This window comes from Hyperoodon ampullatus (genome assembly GCF_949752795.1).
Source record: "Hyperoodon ampullatus genome assembly, chromosome: 7".
Taxonomy (NCBI): Eukaryota; Metazoa; Chordata; class Mammalia; order Artiodactyla; family Ziphiidae; genus Hyperoodon; species Hyperoodon ampullatus.
Window position 1 is genome coordinate 6,106,445 of NC_136920.1, and position 16,279 is coordinate 6,122,723.

General features: G+C 49.1%; 1 protein-coding gene across 3 annotated transcripts in view; it reads right to left on the bottom strand.

The window, feature by feature from the left end:
* Positions 1 to 16,279, bottom strand: part of PPFIA1 (PTPRF interacting protein alpha 1) — a gene marked incomplete at both ends in the record, with an annotated part of 85,031 nt that overhangs the window by 39,872 nt on the left and 28,880 nt on the right. For 2 of the 3 annotated variants that reach the window (XM_079707548.1, XM_079707547.1), the window contains 9 exons: positions 465 to 596; positions 2,723 to 2,806; positions 4,154 to 4,288; positions 5,723 to 5,869; positions 8,338 to 8,559; positions 8,782 to 8,883; positions 9,238 to 9,312; positions 9,737 to 9,901; positions 10,421 to 10,522. In XM_079707548.1, the coding sequence (XP_079563674.1) occupies positions 465 to 596; positions 2,723 to 2,806; positions 4,154 to 4,288; positions 5,723 to 5,869; positions 8,338 to 8,559; positions 8,782 to 8,883; positions 9,238 to 9,312; positions 9,737 to 9,901; positions 10,421 to 10,522 (1,164 nt within the window). Of the gene's footprint in view, positions 1 to 464; positions 597 to 2,722; positions 2,807 to 3,184; positions 3,260 to 4,153; positions 4,289 to 5,722; positions 5,870 to 8,337; positions 8,560 to 8,781; positions 8,884 to 9,237; positions 9,313 to 9,736; positions 9,902 to 10,420; positions 10,523 to 16,279 lie in introns of all 3 variants that reach the window. The other variant, XM_079707546.1, reaches the window with a different exon arrangement.

A 16,279-nucleotide genomic window follows, 5' to 3' on the forward strand; every position in this document is an offset into this window, starting at 1 on the left:
TTGGAATATGAGAACACTTGTTTTTAGATGGTTAAATCTTTTATATTACATCACACACACGAGACAGAAATAAACCTCTAATGCAAAAGCAATGAAGGGGTGAGGGTGGACCTGGAAAATTCTGGCGCAGGGGCTGATAAACTCGTCCCATCAGCCAGGTCCGGCTCACTGCCGGCTCCTCTAGGTTTCAGTGGCACACAACCATGTCCATTCCTTTACAGATTGTCTGTGGCTGCTTTCATGCTACTTAATTGATCAGCATGAACTTCTTCTACTCAATTACTCACAAATGGTAAACGCCTAAGATATTTACTACGTGGCTGGCCTGCTATGGAAACAGCTCTCCAACTCTTGTTCTGGAGAGTAAGAATGATAGGCAATTTCCCATACGCACAGCCTGGGCAAGGACATGCCACTGGCGCCCCTTTTGCAAAGGGGCCTTCAGGGACGTTGCGCTAGCGCACCTTATCTTCCAGAGCTGCCATTCTCTCTTTAAGATGAAGCTGAAGCCTCTCGTTAGACTCTGAAAGAAGCTTGTCAACAGTGTCTGATAAACGTTTATTGTGTTCTTCATTCATTTTTTCTCTCTGCCTTGCCTAAAATAGGAAAAACAAAAACTTATAAACTTCAAGAACAAGTATGGTCATTATTTTAAAAGCGCCAAGGAGCGACGACGTGACTGGCCTATGCCCTGGCTCCCAGGCTGCCCCTCCCAGTGCCATCTCCCGTGGACTCTGCACCGTCGCCAGAACTGACTGGATCACCAGAGTTGACTGCAGGTGCAGAGAAAGGTCCCTCCCACTGCTTCTGTTCAACAAAGCACCCAGGGGGCCTCATTAGTGTCACCAGCCATTAACTGTCACATGGGCTCAAGGAGCAGATTTACATGCAGAAAACAAGCATATTTTAAAGGGGATCAGCTTACACACACACTGGAGGGGGAACTTCCCAGCATGTAAACAGAAGCTTGAATCTGGATTAAGGGGGTAAAATGAATTCAACTTATAAAGCAAAAGGTAAAAAATTTCATTTTGGGAAAAAAACCCAGTGGAGACAGACTTTCACATGTCTTTCTTTATACTCTTAACATCACCTGAATTCTTTGTAATGATAATTTATACTAAAAAACTAGAAATAATTACCGCAAGTAATTTTTAAATGTAATAAAATTGGTAAGTCTGTGTTCTATAAAACTAGCATCAACTTCATGGTTTCAAAAGCTTATTTTCACCCCATACCCTGAATGAACACAGAAGAAAAGTGGAGGGGACAGGAAGTGCTGACAGGCAGCACACGTCAGGGCAGGTCCCCTCGGCGGGTCTCCCTTTTCTCCTAGGTTGTTGGAAGCACTACGTACAAAGCGCTCAGAATCACGCCCAAAACACAGCAACCACCATCATCTAGAAGAGACCCAGCTCACCGTACGATAAGGCTGTCAGCATTCAACTTTTTTTTAAAATAAATAAATTTATGTATTTATTTATTTTTGGCTGTGTTGGGTCTTTGTTGCTGCGCTCAGGCTTTCTCTAGCTGCGGCGAGCGGGGGCTCCTCTTGGTTGCAGAGCGCGGGCTTCAGTAGTTGAGGCTCATGGGCTCTAGGCGCGCAGGCTTCAGTAGTTGTGGCACACGGGCTCAGTAGTTGTGGCTTGCAGGCTCTAGAGCGCAGGCTCAGTAGCTGTGGCACACGGGCTTAGTTGCTCCGCGGCATGTGGGATCTTCCTGGACCAGGGCTCGAACCCATGTCCCCCTGCACTGGCAGGTGGGTTCTTAACCACTGCACCACCAGGGAAGTCCCTCAAATATTTTTAAAGCAAAACCACTTAGAAGTTTGCTTTGAATTGCCTTAGTCACAAACAGCATCCCTACCGCAACGAGTTCTGGAAGTAAAGAAGTGCACCCCTCAAGCGGTGAGAGTCGAATTCTCTGCCTAAGAGGGGAGAGCGCGTGCCTGTGTCGGGGGCAGGGGCGCCTGGCAGGCGGATCTCTTGATGGGAGGCAGACGCTTTCCTTCCTGGAAGCTCACGTTTGATGCTCTGCAGTCCAGGCCCAGGAACGGCGCTTTCTGGTGGTGACAATATTGATGTCGCACGCCTGGACCTGCGGCCACCACTCGCTCTATTTCCTGGATGTTCCATCTCGCCGTGTGACCAACTCTTCCAGGAAAACCCTCTCAGGACTCAGCTGATGTGAGCCTCCACCACCACGCTTTCCTGATGCTCCTTTTTATCCCAGCTCAACTACGGTTTTCCTCCTGCTCAGGAACGGCCATCCCTACGTCTACCTTTGTGTCTGGAACAATACTTTGGGATTCAGGACAGAGATCAGGCCCGTGACCTGAATCTGGGACTCCAGTGCCACACCCCAGGCAAGCAGACCCAACACCTAGGATGCTGTGCCTTAAGTTTCATGGGCACCCCGGGCTGGCACCTCAGGTTTGTTTGAGGGGGGCCTGTAAGGTCCCACCTGTACCTGGAGCAGCTCCTGCAACAGGCTGGTCAGAGCGGCAGGCGGCCTCCTCCCCGCTACACACCGCCTGCGGGCAACCATGTGGCGGGTGCGCCAATCAGCAGACAGCACGCAGATGAGGCCACACACTGAATACACACGGCGGGTAGGGGGGTGGGGAGTGGCAGAGAAAGGAGGCGCCGTGCCTGCTCAAGCCGCACCCCCCAGGCCCGGGCGCCCCCCAGGCCCGGGCTCGGCCTCTCTGCCCGACACGTACCCGCTGCAGCTCCTGGTGCTTCTCCTCCAACTGTGCCTCCATCTGGCGCAGCCTCTCCTCGATGTTGCCGTGTCTCTCTTCGGCCTGCCAGCAAAGAATGGTGTCAATTCAGCTCACAGTTGCCCTTTCCTGACAATACGCGGGGTACGACTGCAGTAGCAACAAGCAGGACGTGCTCTGCGTGGACCACGCGCCCCGTGCTCAGTGGAAGGCACGCGCTGACGTCTGCTCATATGTCCTGCGTGGCCCCATGCGTGACACCAGGAGGCAATTCACCCTCTCGGGCAGGTGACTGAGGCGTGACCGGCGCTGGCGATCGACTTGTGAGAGAAGATGTGCTGTCCCCACCCCAGGTCCCACGCCCGTGGGCTGTGTTTTCGCCCCAGCGTCAGACTGCTCTGGGCGAGCCAGCATGGGAAGCAGGAAGCAGCAAGCACAGCAAGAGCAATGTACACATTCTACCTTCCTAAGCTGGGAAGTAAGTTCGAACAGTTTAGCGTCCTTAGCGGCAGAGTTTCCAGAAGACAAAAGGTCAGACTACAAGGCCGACCCGGGACAGAAGAGACGACAGGGGAGAAAAGAAACCGAGACTTTAAATGCAGATCACGAAGGAAAAGGGGCGCTTCTGTTACAGCTGTTAGCAATGAACTTGCTCTAAAGAAGGTCTGCCAGCACCTGAGGCCATCTGCCCACCCCGGGTCTGTCCGGCCCCCTCAGCAGCTCACTAAGCTCCAGGCAGGCAACACAAAACTCCTGACGGATGCACCAGCACAGGCCAGGGCCCGCTTCTCTGGGCCTGGCCAGCGCCTACTGGCAGTGCAGGACCATGCCTCAAAGACTGGGCCGTTGGCTGGTTGTGCGCTTCCTACCCCCGTGTGGACGAGCCGCCCCCAGCGCCGCTGCGTCACCCGGACACCCCCTCTCACCTGCCGGCTCTCCAGGGACGGTGAGGCTGTGAGGGCAGGGGCCGGGTCTTGCACATGCCCCACCATGATTTGTTGAACCAGTGAATGAATAAAGACTCAAAAACTTGTTTATTACAAAGTTACTTTGGCGGCCTTCAAAAGAGAGTGGGATTTTCCTACTTCTGAGAAAAACTATCCTGCTCTTACACCAAGCTTCTACCCCAACCTTGGAGTGGCTGACTTAAGTAGCTCCAAGCAGCAGTGACTCTGAGCTGAAGCACCCTGGGGACACACAGAACACATCTGACAAAACTGGAGGGAAAATAACGTGGGGATGACACAAAAGCAGGGATAACGTCTGACATTCAAACTTGCTCCAGTCTCAGACAGTACAGCACTGAAAACAAGTCTGAGCTGCTTGGTGGATTCAGGTGTGCTGACAAGACCACAACAATAAGGCACGTGAACAAATCACCCTCAAGACCCAACTCTGGCGTCTGCCCCGCAAGGAGACCCAGGGCAGCACCTTGGAGAGGGCAGCCACCCGCTGGGCCAGCTCCGCCTCCACCTCAGGGAGGGTCTCCGCTCTCCGCAGGGTCTGCTGCAGCTTCTGCTCCGCCAGCTCCAGGCGCTCTTGCAACTGGCGGTTTTTATCCTCAGTCTACAAAATGAGAGCAAAGCGTCAAAACGGGGCAAATGGTTCAGCCATTTCCATTTCTAATAGTCTACTAAATTAGTTCTGATGGAAGCACAGCTGTTTTGGCAGCTGCTTCACAGTGAATTTTTTCTTTCTGTGAAGAGCGCACACCCACTTTCTTGGGCTTGATTTCAATGTGCAAAACACCTCTTGCCAAAGTATTTGCTCTTCCTAAATACCTCCAAAGAAGTCTTAAAACACACACACACACGCGCGCGCACACACACACACACACACACACACACAAGTTCCTATACATTAAAGCAAACCCGTTTTCTGTAGGAGCTTATTTATTCTTATTGACAAGTTAAGGAGAGAAGGGTTCAGTACTAACCCTTCTTAAAACATCATCAGAATCATCACTTGAAGGGAACCCTACTGACAACAGGCTGCCACGGGCATGTAAGCCAAAATACAGCGTTCATCTCCTTTGAAATCCAGACCTGCTAAGAGTGTGCCTAAGGGAATACTGGTCGGGTTTTAGCTTTGTAAACGTAGGGTCATTCTTTTAGAAAATCCTCTTACGCTGAGAAATTTTCAATGTAGAAAATTTAGAGAGATTTTTCTTTCTTTAAAAAAGGGAAAATGTTAAATCATCTATAGGCTCAGTTCCTGAGAGGTTAACACTTGTTTCTATGCAGCTTTCTTCTTTTTTCTGTGTGCATATATCTCTACGTACATATACAAACAACAGATTATGCTTTAAAACCCTCAGAAAATAACAGCACATGGTACATAGTATTTTCTGATCTGCCTGTTAAAGTCATTATTTTGAACATTTTAATGCTCTTAATTAGCATTCCACACCATACGTTTTAATGGCTTTCTAGTATTTTATTTTTATTTTGGGGCCAATGATACACTTTTTAACACACCAGACAAACTCACTTTGTTTTTCAGAAGCCAGGTTTGGTTTCCCTGGTTAACTCTTGGTTATCTGAGACCACCAAGAAACAGGAGCAAGTGAGGCTAACCAAACCACAGGAGGCACAAACCTTACTACTCAGACTGCGTCTCTCAATCTGCCATTTACCACACTGACCCCAGTTACCAACAGGCAGCCAGCTGCCTTGAAGTTCTTTGCCACTCTCTGCTCTTTTGGTAAAAATGCTAACAAGCAACAAAAGAGTCAGGAGGGTAGCTCCACAAAATGGTTAAACCAAATCCTAAAAAATGAAAACCTGTAAGTTGCAGTCACCCACAATTTTTTAAAAATTTATTTTATTCTAGTACAGTTGATTTACAATGTACACCACACTTCTGAACATAATATTCTAAGATCATAAAAACTTTACACTGGGACTTGATTTCCAACATGGAAGTCACAGGAAAAGGTCTTCCCCCCTTCATTAGTAATTAATTAATAAAATCCAGACAAAATTCGATAAAAACCACTACCTGTCGATGCATAGACTCCTTATTTGCAATTTCATTTTCCAGTTTATCGTTGAGGTCGTGCACAGAGGTGGCTTCACGCTGTGCTGCGAGGTAGCGTTTCTCGAGGGTAGTGACTCTCTCTTCCATGTCTTCCTTCTGGGCCATGGCCTATGTCGGGTATTTCAGAGGGAGAGAAGGGAAGTAACCAATACATAACAGACGGGTGCACTCAGAGAGAGAACAAACTGGGCTGAATCCTAAGTTTCAAATCAAATATAAAATTACTGTCCTCGGGGCTTCCCTGGTGGCGCGGTGGTTGGGAGTCCGCCTGTCGATGCAGGGGATGCGGGTTTGTGCCCCGGTCTGGGAGGATCCCGCGTGCCACGGAGCGGCTGGGCCCGTGGGCCGTGGCTGCTGAGCCTGCGCGTCCGGAGCCTGTGCTCCGCGGCGGGAGAGGCCGCAGCGGTGAGAGGCCCGCGTACCGCAAGAAAAAAAAAAAAAAAAAAAAAATTACTGTCCTCAAAATTAAATTGATAGACATGCCAGTTTTCTCTGATGTGAATGAAAATGCACCTACCTCAAAGATCATAAATATTCACCAAGTAATTAGCACTCATCTGTCTTTTTTATTATTTTTTTTAATATATTTATTTATTTATTTATTTTGACTGCACTGGGTTTAAGATGGGAAATGCAGGATCTTTGTTGCGGCATGTGAACTCTTAGTTGTGGCGTGCGGGATCTAGTTCCCCGACCAGGGATCGAACCCAGGCCTCCTGCATTGGGAGCACGGAGTCTTACCCACTGGCCCACCAGGGAAATCCCAGCACTCATCTGTGTTAATGCTATGTCTGGCCACTCAGTTTACCAAGCTTATCCTTTTCTATATAATATTACGAATAAAAAAAAAAAGAACTATAATAAAATATCCTGTTATTGCAAGAATTCCAGGAGGGGGAAGGTATCTGCCATGAAGACAGGACCTCTGTTTGCCTCACGATACAGGTGGAGATACAACAGTGAGACATGTGTCTCATTTTCTTTGGTAAAAGTTGGATGGAATCTCATCCAATTACCACAGAATTAAAGTAATAATATTAACAAATAGAAACAGAACTCAAAGTTTAATACAACTGGGGACTTCCCCGGTGGCCCAGTGGTTAGGAATATGCCTGCCAGTGCAGGGGACATGGGTTTGATCCCTGGTCCGGGAAGATCCCACATGCCGTGGAGCAACTAAGCCCATGCACCACAACTACCGAGCCTGCGCTCTAGAGCCTGTGAGCCACAACTACGGAGCCTGCGCTCTAGAGCCTGCGAGCCACAACTACTGAGCTCGTGCGCCACAACTACTGAAGCCCACGCACCTAGAGCCTGTGCTCCGCAACAAGAGAAGCTTATGCTCCGCAATGAGAAGCCCATGCACCGCAACAGGAGTAGCCCCCGCTTGCCGCAACTAGAGAAAGTCCGCGTGCAGCAACGAAGACCCAACGCAGCCAAAAATAAATAAAATTGAAAACACAAAAAGTTTAATACAACTGGAAGCAGCCTTCTAAAGCCTAATTCTTCTAAAGCAAAATTATATTACACAGTATCAAACGCTGAAACTAGGACCTGAACTTTCTGCTACTGCAATTCCTGTCCCCCAGCTAAAACTCCGCTTCAGGTCCCTCCCTGTTCACTAAGTAACCAATGTTAGCAAAGTCTTAATATTAAAAGTGGCAAGTCTGCATATTACACTCTGCCACCTCACCTCCCCCTGTTGCCAAAGAGTAATGTACACAGGTTATATAAACACACGCAAATATTTGTTTTGGATTCTTACATAAAATTACTCACACCAAGCTACTAAACAGAACGTACACCTGTTCTACATACACGTGAAAGGGGTTCTCTCTGCGGTGGTCTCACAGGGTGGGTGGGGAGGGGGTAGGAGCTGTCTGTTTACAAAGGAGAGGTTACGCTAACAGGAGGAGGTGCCAGAGAAGGCACCCAACGCTCATTTGTTTTTACAGCGACAGCCAGTTTCTCATAAATCATGATACATGCAGAAACGTCTGCCAGAAATGCACACATTTCTACGTATTTTTACAGCATGAGCCTGATGACCCAAATGTGAACAAATGCCACTCTGTCTGACCACCAATATCAATATCGTACATTCCCCTCAAGGAGGAGAACATCAGAAAACTAGAAACACAGCCAATAATGCCGCCCTGGCAGAGCCCACAGCCCATGCTCACGTCTCTCCGAGAACTAGCACTACAGATGTCACCACACTCGCTCAAAGTGTATCAAAAGGAAATCTGAGCATACTCAGGAATACATTCGACAGCCTAGAACTTATAGAAATGAGGAGTCCACACCCAGGGCATTACAGTCACAGCAGCACAGTAGGAAGGGCCAGCTTCATGTCCGTTCCACTGCCAGTGGACCGGTTGGACCAGGCCTCCCCTACCTTTAAAGACCTTGACACAGAAATGGGGCAGCAGCCAAAGTCTCAGGGCACTGTTCTGTCTTGTTCTCACTCATACAGTCATCCAAAGGTTGAAGTAACTGGGAGAATGAGACAATCAAACCAAAACAGCCCACACGTTCAACCCCATGACAACACTGACACGGCGACTGTCACTCACTTCACGAACATCCCGCTGCAATTTTGTGTTCATTTCCTCAGATTTGATGAGGTCTTTTCTGGCCGTGTCCAGATCTTCCTCCAGCTCTGTCACGTGACTAGACAGGGCGGCCAGGCGCTCCTTCATCTGGCTCTGCTCTCTCGACTGCTTGTCTATGATTTCCTGGAGCTCAATCACTTTAGCCAGGTCTTCCTCATGGCTTAGAGAACCATCAGAAGATCTCTAATGGGGGGAAAGAACCCTTAAACAGCCTTGTTTGCTGAGGGAGGAAATAAACCACTTCTGGGAAATCGGTAAGGTCAAAGCTGCTTTCTGCACGCTGTGGGTTCACGTGACTCTCACGGCCGCTCAGGCCGAAGTGGTGCGTTGGCGACAGGTTCCCAACACGCGTGCACAGACTGGACGGGTGGGACGAGAACCAGACAGAGGGGACCAGGGACTTGCCTTTCCGTTCGGGCTGGGCGTGTTCTCTTGCTCGTGGTTTATGTCAAGCACCCCGTCCGTTAGTGTCTTTTTCTGGTTATTCTGTTCTTTAAGAATCATTAGCTAAAACCAAAAAATTGAATGAGAGTAAAGAAATAAGTAAAGGCAGCAAAACTCCATTTGGAAAAACACAACTGAAAAGAAAATACATGGTGATGTTATCCATCCTGAATATAACCAGGTCATTAAAGTCAGAATTTACCTTCTACTGGAGACATGGGTACTTAAGAGATCCTGCAACTCTGAAATAAAAGTCTAGTTTACTAATCATTAAAATGACCCAGATGGGCTGGTCCTCAATCAGAAAGATAAATAACATCTGATATCTACTACTACAGTCTTCATACTTTTTTAAAATGAAGGGATTAAGAATTAGGAACCCTCAGTTGAAACTGTATGACAACTTATCAAGCTTACCTCTTTATGTGTGGCACCTAATTCTTCTTCTAACAAACTACACCTTTCAAGTGCTACTCGTAACCGTTCTCTCACCTGAAAACAAAAGGGATTCAGTTAGTGTGTGTGTGTATATGTGTATATATGTTAATTTAATTCTTATTGCATAGCTATCCTAGTAGACTATTAGTGTAATATAACATAATAGAATACCTTTAATGTCTTTCGTTGATCTTAACGTCAAGAAAACCTGCTTGCTAATAGCTTTAAAAGTTCACCCTAAATAAACTCTATTACCCAATTCCTAACAGCCAGTTGATACACAGAATATAATAAATCTTGAGACATTTATGCCAACTAATACTTTTTAACCATATAGAACTCTGGCTTCTTATAGAAAAACTGTGTTGACAAGAATTCAAGAAGCTCAAAAGTCAACTAAAGTTGCACAAACACCTGCGCTGTCCGCCAAATAACGCAGCACGTGTACAAACCCAGAACTGCCGTGTGGCGGCGGTACCTTCTCATCCAGGGCTTTGTGGTGCTCGAATAACGACTTCAGCGCTTTAAGCACTTCCACCTCGCTGGACACGCCTGCCGGGGACTGCGCCTGCCGCTTCACCACCGTCATCCTGAGGGACCGCTCGTGCCGCGAGACCAGGCACTCCAGATGTTCCAGCAGCAGCTGCACGGCAAGGCCGAGGTGAGCACGGTTTACAGAGCACTTTCAACCTCATATTTGAATCTGGGGCAAATAACTCCTTTCAATCTCACACGAAAGCCAAAACCGTGCGAAGACAGGTCTGAATGCCTCCGGTTCTGTCTAAAGTCAAGAGAGAACTTCCCTGGCGGTCCAGGGGTTAGGACTCCGCGCTTCCACTGCAGGGAGCGTGGGTTCGATCCCTGTTCAGGGAACTAAGACCCGCCCCCGCCTGCCGTGCGGCGTGGCCAAAAAATAATAAATAAAGAAATAAAGTCAGAGAAATTCCCCCTCGAATATATTAAAATTGCATTAACTCTCGTCATAAATTTCAAGCAAGGTATGAGAACCCTGAACTGATCAACCCCAGTCCACTCAGTGGGAAAATGTCGAAAATGTGTTTAAAAACAGACAGAGTGGATCATCTTTTGGGTTTAAAGACAGCAACACGGAGCCCAGTCGTGACCCCGAGGCAAATGTTCACGCAGAGAATCCCCTACTAACCCTGGTGTTGTTCCTTTCCGCTTTCAGTTCAGCGATTTCTTCTTCTCTTTCAAGGAGCTGTTCCCTGCATACATTTAGTTCTTTAGTAAGTGCTGCAAACTCCTAGAAAACAGTTACATAAGTAAGTAGATGTAAATATAAATACAAAAGAGAGCGAGAGAGTGTCTCTAAAGACCAATTCCCCCGTCAAGCCCCTCCAGGCTTCACACAAAGACAACTCCCGCCCTAGGATAAGCGGGACCTCTCTGACCCTCCAGAGAATGAGGGGTCCACCGACCAGCCCAAGACCACACAGAACACCATAACTCAGACCAACCTTCACCCCTCCACCCCTGACCCTGGCACGCACACGGCGGGGAAGGGAATCCAAGCCTGCCTTCTCAAGATCCAGGGAAGTCCAAGATATTTTCCTGAACATAAATCCTAATACCAAAGTGGATAAAGATATTTTTAAGTGACTCACAGGCATGTGACCTAGAACCACTGGGGAGAGTAAAGAAAAAAGGTCTAAAAGGCAACAGGCTTTGGAGTGTCCCCCGGGAAAAAGGCTAATGGTACCCCAAGGCCAGTCTGTTAGCCTGACCCCACTGAAGTCAGCCAGCCAGTCAAGAAACTGGTTAAAACGGTAAATTTATGTTGTATATATTTCACCACAATTTACACAGGTGCGCGTGCACGCACGTATCCACAGTGCTCTTTGGAGACAAGGCTGCTCCTGAGAGCATCAATCAGCTACAGAATGTGAACGACTCTTTACTTCAGTACTTCAGTGAAGACCTGCAAACACGAAGACATCCCAGTAACGCTGGAGAGAAATAATCCAATGTGTCTTCAAACCTGACCAGGATTCTGAAGATACACCTTCAGAGACCTGGCCGGCAGCATCGGCACTGGGCTTTATGGCTGGGAAGCAGGAAGTGCGGGGCAGCCACGTGGACCATGTCTCCTCTCCATGTCCTCGCAGCAAGCTCGTTTCCCTTCCTGAGTTTCTGAGATTTCTTTCAGATGTGCCCATGTTAATTACACTGAATAGCTGGTTCCTCTGGTAAATAACTAGCTGACTGTCAGATCATCTAATGTCTAACATCAGGGAGAGGTTTCCATCTAACCACTAAGACCCTGTATGAGAAACACTCTTCCCGCTACAGGTGAGAGAAAGCCTGACTCAGACTAGCCTAGGCTGAGAGGCAGTTACTACACGTGAGGGTCAAAGGCAGGGCTGGCTCTAAGCTCGTCTGAATTCAGGGCCCTGGATTTTTCTTTGATCACACTGTCCCCCTTTTGCACTGCAATCTGAGTCAGTTTCATGAAGAAAATGCCAATTCACTAAATCTGTCTTTGATTATGTCCAGTCCAAAGTGTATCATCCTAACATTTTTTTCACTGACTAGATTTCAGATTGTTTTTTGGCCAGGCCCTCCTGCTCTTGTTTCATTTTTGTCTCTTCTTGTCTTATGATTTCTAGTTGCTTTTCACGGATGTTAGCTCAGGTTTGAAGCATCTGAAGCACACTTCTTTGACAGTTTTGCCAGGCCCCATCCGCAAATCTCAGATGGAGTAAAGGCACGACTGCGTAAGGAGCTGGCTCTGGGAGGGTCTCTCAGTGTGAGATCTTCGTGCTGTGGGACCTGGGTTCCAGCTCCCCTCGAGTAGGAGGTGATGTTGTTGGTGCCGACCTCCCCCCACCCAACCTAGGTCCTGTGGTTGCCCCTCGGAGCCTCCCGAGGTCTCAGGCCAGAACTCCGTTTCCATGGTGACTGAGGGCCCCTGCTGCCTGCTTCCATTACAGACAGTGCAGATCCTCTCAGAGAACCAACCACCAGACAGGGCCGTGCCTTCCAAGTACTGCTTTCTACCCTCCCCGGGCCCCGGGCTTCCTATAAAGCCCCAGTGTATAGAGGGCAGTTGGCCTCTATACACTGAGGGCAACCCCAGCTTCAGAAAGCGAGTCTGATTCTAGTTCTAATTCGCCTCAATGCTTCGGTTCCTATCACTGTAACCCATGGGAGCCACGTCTCCTGTGCCCCCACCAGCTCGGGGCCTGGAGCACCGCAGGCCAGGGTATCAAGCCAGCTCAAGCTCCCTACACTGGGTATCCTGTTTCTATCCTTAAGGGTATTTTTCTCTTTTAGGGGCCTGGCCATATTTTCTGGTTTATGTTTCTCTGTTTAAATTTATCTTTCCGCTGCTGGGTCTGGAGAAGAGATATGTCAAAGCATGAGCTCATGCTGCCATCCTAACTGGAAGTCACAGTGCATCCGGGAAACGGTTGCACACCTAGTCTGGCTGAACACCAGGAGGTGAGCCCGACCGCTACCCGGGCGCTCTGACAGAACAGACAGGCAAGCGAGCAACGACCCCCGCGCAGTCCGCGCTCTGCGTGAGAGTCACCCAGGCCACCGTGGGAGCAGAGCGGAAGCCATCTCTGATGGGAGGTGGGCGCACGTGTCCAAAGGTTTGCTGCCGGGATGGCACCTGCACTGAATGGCAAGAAGGACCCAGCTGTCCAGCTGGCGAGAGGCTCGTCACGACAGTACAGCACTGGAGGTGGAGGAGGGCATCCGCAGGCAGGAGGAAGGCGAGGCTGGAGGTGGGCAGAGGCTGGACTGTGAAGGTCCCGCGTACCCCGTGAGGAGTCTGTGCTTCATCCTGAAGGCTCTGGGAGCTGTCTTATTTACAGACTTTGAGGGCCCTGAACAGGGAAGGGGCAAAACTCTTCAAAGTTCCAGGCAGGGCCTGACACAAAGGATGTGCTCAAAATGGGTTTGCTGGGTAAACAGAAGTCCCTGGGAGCAGGGCCCAAGCTGGGCTGGAGGAGGTTAAGAGTGAGAAGCCAGCTGAGGCCACAGCAAGGACCCCGGGGAGAAGTGAGGGTCTGACCCGAGACCAAGACTGGAGGGACGCAGAACATAAAAGAATTCTCAGGGCGAAATGCAAGGGTCCCACGTGCCCCTTGCTGTGGCCGTCATCAGCTTTCAAAGGGTCCTCAGGATGCTGTATTCAGAAGAGCCTGTAAGAGGGTGAGGCCAGATGTGGGGAGGCAGCCTGGCGTTGGGAAAGTGCAGGAAAGGCCAGGCGAGCGAGCACACCGCGGGGGGTGGGGGGTGGGGGGCAGGGCGCGCTGGAGAGTACAGCCAGCAGGATTTGCCGACAGATCCAACAAATCTGAGAGAAAGGAGGGTCCAGGACGATTCCAAGGATGCTGGCAGGAGCGAGGGAAGGATGGAGGCCCCATTCTCTGAGAAGGGGACGTCTACGGGAAGAGCAGGCTTTGAAGGGAGGTCTAAAAGTCCAGTTTCGGACAAGCTTAACTGGAGAGGTTCTAAGGCATTCAAGCGGAGCTGCACCTCCCGGTCTGGACTTCTCGGGGGTGCTGGCCGAGGTGGGAGAGTGATCTCATTCCACGCAGACCAACAAGGCACTGAGTGTGGGCGATAAAAGATGAGGCTTGAGCCCTGTGAGAAGCCAACGCTGGACGGCTTGGAAACAAGAGGCGTCAGCAAGGGTGGCCGGGGAGGGCCGGGAGGGAAGGGGAACACCTCGGAGTCCAGTGCTCCGGAAGCAATGGTCAGCAGGGTCAACAGCTGCTGGGAGTCACCTGACTGGTCCCTGGTGGGCGGGTCTGCTGAAATGGAGGCCAGCGGTGACCATGACCACGGCAGGCCGGGAGCCCCGGCAGGGCCGAAAGCCTGGGTGGACAGAGGGCGACAGAGGATGGGAGGAGGACGGCAGTGAGCGCACACTCATTCTTTTGAGGGACTTTGAGTTAAGAGTAGGAGAGAAATAGGGCAGTGGTTACAGGAGACACGGGGCCAAGACAGCCCTGCTGCAGGAGGGGGCAGGGGCTCGCACGCCGACGGCCAGAATCCAGGGGAGACGTGGGAGCCAATGGCCACCACCCGAGCAGCCGAGAGCAGATCCGTCAGCTGGGTCCGTGCAGAGGGTGCCTTTCCCGGGGGCGCCCAGTTCACCCACAGTCAAGGGAAAGGCAGTCGAATACATAGGCACAGATCCAGACACACAGGGAGATGTGTGGTGGGAACTTCTGCAAGTCCTCTTCTAATTTCTTCCCATCTCTCTGAGAAAACATATGCCTTTGCATTGAGTGGAAGGGTGCACGCGGTGCACTGGGGAGGGTGGGAGGGGAGGGCACCAAGTAGCCACTGAGCAGAGAGGGGTTGGACACCAGTACCATGACCGTGGGCATTCGGGTCCACTGCAGGCTGGCAGCAACACCCATGGATGGGGAACGGACTTAACGGGAGAAGGCTTGGTAGGGTGTGTGTGTGTGTGCTGAGGTGGGGGGGGGGGGGGCGGGGGTGGTGTGTGTGTGTGTGTGTGTGTGTGTTTGTGTGTGTGTGTGTGTGTGTGATGATAATGGACTACGGAATTTCCGTGGGTAAAGACAAGGGACGGGCTTCCCTGGTGGCGCAGTGGTTGAGAGTCCGCCTGCCGATGCAGGGGACGCGGGTTTGTGCCCCGGTCCGGGAAGATCCCACATGCCGCAGAGCGGCTGGGTCCGTGAGCCATGGCCGCTGAGCCTGTGCTCCGCAACAGGAAAGGCCGCAACGGTGAGAGGCCCATGTACTGCAAAAAAAAAAAAAAAAAAAAAAGAAGACAAGGGAGACGTGGGAAGGGCAAAGGACCACAACAAGGTGGTAGGGTCACAGCCTGTAGGCCCCAGGAGGGTTGAATTCCGGTGTTTTATTTTCCAAAGTCTTACTATCTATCATGAATACATTTCACTGCCTTTAAGTGAAATATGGAGTCAAAGCATAACAAGTGCACACTGCAAGTTTGTGGGCTGGCGGGGGTGGGAGGAGCTTGAAGACGTCTGTACACGCCGGTTACGAGCAACTAGCGACTCACACATTCACCCACCTTGGAACTAGAAGGGACCACCATCTAGCCCCACTTCCATACCCAAGCCTTTTTCCATATTCACTTTTCCTTTAACTCTTTCATCACCAGAAGCAAGCCTATGTCTTTTACATACAAAGTTTCCTTAAGTTTTTCCTAATAGCTCCAAACTGTCTTCATTCACCTATTAAGAGAATATTTAATTCCCATCATTTTGGCTAAATATAAGTGTTTCTTACAATAAATTCAGCAGCTAAAACCATTCTATGATATACTGCTTTGAATATGGTAGAAAACAAATTTACAGAACTTCGATATTATTTTTACTCCTTAAAGAAAAGCCTTTCTCTTTGCTCAAAAGAGAATTCAACTGAAAAAGTATCAAAGCAAATTTAAACTTAGGAGTTTAGATAAACATTAGACAGGAAATTCCAAAGTTTAAGATTCCAAAAGCATGTTCATATGTGCACTGCGTTTGTATTATCATTGCAGAAAAAACTAGTAGAGCCTGAATAAATCCCAAATATGTGCAATAAACGATCTACTCTATTACCATGATAGGAACCTAACTGTCAGCATCTAAATTTTTTTCTCTTTAGAAAAAAATGTCTGTTTAAAAAGTACTGTAAGCCAGTTAAAAGTGACATTCTATTTACTGTAATTAAAGTTTGAAGTATTCTTTGAAACTGAACAGATACAACAATCACTGGAATATTTTCAGTTTAAAATATAAGTCTTCACAATACAGATTTGTATTTCCATTTGACATTTTCTAGGACTGAGACGAGGGAAAATAACATTCAACCACTAAAATCAGTTTAAGAACTTGATTTCACATAATGCGTGAAAATGCCGATACTTATCATTTCTGGATCTAGATAACAGGATCAGATTACATGAACCAGACATGACTGATCAACGTCCATGATCAAGAGACTTTCCTGGTGGCGCAGTGGTTAAGAATCCGCCTACCAATGAACACGGGTTCAAGCCCTGCCC